The 4,905-nt window shown below is 58.8% G+C and overlaps 1 protein-coding gene across 1 annotated transcript; it reads right to left on the bottom strand.

Moving 5' to 3' along the window:
• Positions 1–1,760: 1,760 nt before the first annotated feature.
• On the bottom strand, positions 1,761–4,892 carry AQP6 (aquaporin 6, kidney specific). Its single transcript, XM_005877308.2, has 4 exons — positions 3,715–4,892; positions 2,853–3,011; positions 2,648–2,728; positions 1,761–2,042 (listed from the first exon to the last, which is right to left on the bottom strand). The coding sequence occupies exons 1-4, from the start codon at positions 4,105–4,107 to the stop codon at positions 1,830–1,832; spliced, it is 846 nt and encodes a 281-aa protein (XP_005877370.1). The 5' UTR covers positions 4,108–4,892; the 3' UTR covers positions 1,761–1,829.
• Positions 4,893–4,905: the final 13 nt, after the last annotated feature.

The raw sequence follows: 4,905 nt of genomic DNA on the forward strand, positions 1-4,905 counted from the left end.
ACTGTTCTGGCACTGGTCACAGGCCGGCCCTGTCGCCCAGCGCTTGGAAGACTGGCAGCCCCTCCCCCACCCCAGCCCCTTTGGAGACCTATCCAAAGGGAAAGGCCTATCTATTTTATGGATTTGGTTGCTGCATCTCAGAATACCATGGTGATGGGCGCCATAGAGATGAGAAGAACTAACTTTTATTGGCTTGTCTCTTCATTCCAGGGTCCCTCCCCCAGCACCCCCGCCCCCTCGCAAAGCTCCACAGAAACTCACCCCACACACACTCACAAAGCTCCCAGGTCAGTAGACTCAGCAGAGAAGGAGGCAGGGCTCCCATGATGGGAGCAAATGAAATGAGAAAAACGTACTCTTTTTCTCTCAATCATCTCCCTTTCTCCCTTCTTCCCTCCCATTATCAACAGCAATTGTATTCAAACCCAATAATTACAGTAATAGCAACAATAATCATCATTTATTGGCTTTGTTTTTCTAACATTTTTACTTCCAAAAACATTTTACTTGTTTTCACAGCAGTCTCTAGGGGAGGCCTGTGCCCATCCAGTAGCTGGGGAAGCAGGACCCTGCATGCACTTGTAGGGGCTCATCCAGTAGTTGAGGTCCAGGCAGGACCCCAGGTCATGGGCAGAATCGGTTTACAGCAGCTTGTAAATGCTAACAAACCAGTTGAGACTCCAGTCGTCCTTAGAGGCACTGAACTGAAAATCTTGGTTGCCTGCATCGTTCCTACCATCCTTGGGCTTTACTCAACAGCTTTTGGGGGTCCTGGTAGATTTGAGAATGAGGCTGGAGACAGCTTCTGTGCCCAGGACATGGACCGAGGGCTGGGCTGGGCTGGAGTCATCCCCTCTCAGAATTGTCCCCGTCAATGGGACGGGGTGGGAGGCAGGAAAACACCCGGAAGAGCTTGCCCTGGAAAAGGCCCGTCGGCTCAAACCTTCCTTGCCTGTATGCTGCCCCTCTGCTAGCCCGAGAAAAGCTTCCTCTCTGTTTCAGCTCTTCCCAGGGGTGGGGTTCTCTCCTGAGCATTTGGGGCGAGTGAGGAATGAAGATCTATTGGGAGGGTAATCTCTGTCCTCAAGAAGCCCCCAGTCTGAGGGGGGAGCCATAGCCCCCTCAAACCACACCGAAGGGCAGTGATCCCTCTGAGGAGCCCTGAGTCTTTTGGGAAGTCTGGCCTCTCCTCCCTAAGGGTGGGGTAAGAGGTTGGGGTTCCCTGAGGTCCCTTTAGCCCTCAGTCTTTAAGCAGACCGGCTCTCTGGGCTCTAATTCCCCTGTTCTTCCCAACACCTGGGGATCTGGAGTCGCCTCCCCTGTACCAGCCGGGAGCCCTGGCGTGAATCCCCCTGCCTCCCTCTGCTCTGTTCCATTAGAGATGGAGGAGGAGGAAGCGGAACAGATTTGCTCCCCGAATTCTATCTAGAAATGTATGCCCGGGAGAGGGATTGGTATCCCCTGCCCACCCTGTTAGGACAAGAGGCCAAGCCTCCCTACACACCCTTAAAAACCCCCCTTTCCTCGGAAAACCTGAAATCCGGCCACACGAGACATCTGCCCACGCACAGGCCTCTCAAAAGCCTGCGGCAAGCCGAAACCGGTTTGGCTCAGTGGATAGAGCGTCGGCCAGGTCCCAGGTTTGATTCCGGTCAAGGGCATGTACCTGGGTTGCGGGCACACCCCCAGTAGGAGATGTGCAGGAGGCGGCTGATCGATGTTTCTCTCTCATCGATGTTTCTAACTCTCTATCTCTCTCCCTTCCTCTCTGTAAAAAATCAATAAAATATATTTAAAAAAAAAAAAAAGCCTGCGGCAAGGGCCACGTTCTATGCTATCTGACCCACATTCTCCATTTCGGTGTCCCCTGGCTTGGACTGGGGTTCGTTTTTCTGGGGCTCCACCATTTCCACTTTCTCCATCTCCGAGGTGCCTGTGAGGATGGCCAGCCGCTGGGCCAGGGTCTTGGTGTCAGGGAACAGGATAAAGTTGTAGATGAGCGATGCCAGGACAGCCCCTGTCAGGGGTCCCACCCAGAAGATCTGCGGAGGCAGGAGAAATGGGCACCGGCTGGTGAGCCATCAGGGTCATAGGGTGGCTTTGGGACCCCTGCCTGCTCCCCCAGTGCTGACTTGGTCTCCCAGGAGCCCGCGAGCTGCCTAAAAGGTGGCAGATTTGAGAAGCAGGAGTCCTGTCCAGACGCCCACGGGGAGGGGATCGTGCCTCCCACGGGCAGCCCAGGCTCCTCACCACTCCTTTCTCCCTGCTCTCACCTCCCCTGTGCCAGCCGGAGCCCTGGCTAGTGCTGTTCCTATCTTTGCTGGTGTGTGTGTGTGTCTATTTCTGTTTGCCTTGTTCTTTATCCAAGTTTGGAAATTGGTCCAGCTGGAGAAAGTGAATAAGGAAACAGCCAGGACTTGAGGCTGCGGTGCCCGCCCTGGCCCATTTCTAGCCAGTCCACTGGGTCCCCTGGGCTGTTGAAGCTGGAAAGAAAGGAAGTACAAGCCCTGGTCTGAGCTCAGGGAAACCTCCATCAGGGGTCAAGATGGTCTGTGGCAGGAAGACTTGTCTGCCTGCCCCTGGCAAAGCCTCAGTCCCGACTCAGGCCCTCACTCCCCCCCCCATGGCAGCCAGCAGAGGGTCTCACCCAGTGGACTTCGAACTTGCCAACGATGACAGCAGGACCGAAGGAGCGGGCCGGGTTCATGGAACAGCCGGTATAGTAGACCTGGGGAGTGATTGTGGGTTCAGGGTGTGAAGAGGCTTGAGGCAGGCCCAGGAGGGGACAGTCCCCGCTGCCATGGTTCAGACCCGGCTCCACCCTTGGCCTCCGCAGCCCCTCTGCCCCTTACCCCGATGAGGTGGCCCAAGGCCACGGAGGTCCCAATCATGGCGGCCGGGGAAGCCGACGTCTGCCGACTGTCCGTGGAAGCAAAGACACAGAGCACCAGCTGCAGGGTCAGAACCAGCTCCACCGCCACCGCCTGGCCCACTGAGACTCTGCTCTGGACCTGGGTGAGAGGGTTACCCTGGAATCCGCAGGCTCTGCCAGGGGCCGGCGACCCCACCCATTTCCTGTGTCACATCTCACCACTGCCAGGGCCAGGACTTAGGACTGTGCAGGGGGTTGGGGTCAGCCCTGGCCACTTGCTCCCTGCAGAAGTAGCGTCACCCTTCCCACCCCAGAGGTTGGTTGGGGCCAGTGATTTAGGGGGTGGCTGGGGCTCAGGACTGGTGGGAAAGAGAAGGCATGGAGAAGCTGGGGTGCGTGTTTGCACGCTGATTGGGAAGAGACTGGGGTGGGAGTGGAAGGAGGAGATTGGGGAAGTAGGTGGAACAGAGATGACTAGGGGAATCTGGTTGGGGGTGGGTGAAACAGGCCTTAGGGTGCCGGGGGGAACGTGGGGAGGAAGATGAAGTGCATGCAGGGTTCCTGCCGTCACCGACAGCCCCAGCCCTCCCTGGCTACCCCAACCCTTGAATGCCTGGTCCTTCTCCAACTCCTGCCCCTTCGTGTGGCTGCTCCCACCTGTTCCTCAATCCACGACCCCACCCCTGCTCTGTCTGCACTAAAGCCACACCAGTCTGATTCCCTGGGTCCCGGGGCCAGCACAGCAAGTGTGAAGTAGATGCCGGAGCGGTTACCTCCCTGCCCCTCTCCTCTGCCTGGCCCGCCACCCTCCTGGCCCTGCAGGTGCCCCTCCCTGCACCTACCACGTTGACCCCGAGGGTCTCTCGGATGTCTCCTGGGGTGACCCTGTAGAGCAGAGCAGCCCCCACAATGGCTCCTGCCAGCTGGGCAGCCACATAGGCCACAGCGCGGGGCAGGGAGATCTGGGAGCCCACGAGGAAGGCCAGTGTCACCGCGGGGTTGACGTGAGCCCCACTGGCCTTCCAGGTCACCTGCACCACCATGGCCGTGGCCAGGTTGAAGGTGATGGCGATCTGCAGCACAGAGGGAAGCGCCGAGGGCCAGCGAATGGCCGAGCCCACGCCGAAGAACACGTACAGCCCCGTGGCCAGGAACTCGGCGAACAGCGCCTTGCTGATGGCAATCCAGAGCCGGCACCCCAGCCTCCGGGCCAAGCTGCACCCTCCTGGCTCCATCGCGGGCAGGTCCTGAGTGTGGGCTGCCGCCCCCTCTGCTCCAGGGCCTCTCTGTTTGCCTCTGGTCTCCCGTCTGGGCCTGCTCTGGGGTCTCACTGTGCGGAGGCTTCGCTGGCCCACCTGTAGCTCCGCTGCACTGCCGCCCAGGACGGTGCTGAGCGGACCGGCAGGGGTTATGTGTGTCTGGGTGGGTGGGAGGTGTGGGGCGGCGCTCACATGCCTGTCCACCCTGAGCTCACCTTACCGCTGGGGGAGGAGTGGTCTCAGGGCACTGATCTGGAACCTTCAGGGAGGTTTCCAAGCTGGTCAGGCCTAACGTGCTGCGGGCAGAGCCCAGCCTGAGGACACAGGTGCTGGGACTCCAGGGCGCTCACATCCCTGATGTCAGCATGGATAGAGCGAGATCTCTCCATTCCCAAGCCCAAGGCCTGCCCCAGAGGGTCCTGTGCATTCGGGGGGACGGGGAGGAAAGGGGGGCTCCTGTTCTCCTAGCCCCTCTGCCTCCAGATGGGCTCACACTACCTGTACCCATAAATCCAGATGTGAAATGAAGCTCTCTCCATTCCCACCTAAAACCCAACTCACAGACAGCAGCTGTAAATAGTTTCCTAAGGACGTGGCCTGTGGGGACGCAGAGGGGCAGATGGAAGACGGGTTATTCCACAGCTAATCAGGTGACACACACGGCAGCCAGCACCCTGCTGCTTGCCCGTGGAAATTTCCACTCGTGTCACCCACTTCCCTGTCTCTTTCTACTTCCCTCCCTCCCTCTCATTCCTCAGACCCCCCCCCCCCCCC

Source organism: Myotis brandtii, unplaced genomic scaffold, assembly GCF_000412655.1.
Source record: "Myotis brandtii unplaced genomic scaffold, ASM41265v1 scaffold517, whole genome shotgun sequence".
In the NCBI taxonomy this organism is placed as follows: domain Eukaryota; kingdom Metazoa; phylum Chordata; class Mammalia; order Chiroptera; family Vespertilionidae; genus Myotis; species Myotis brandtii.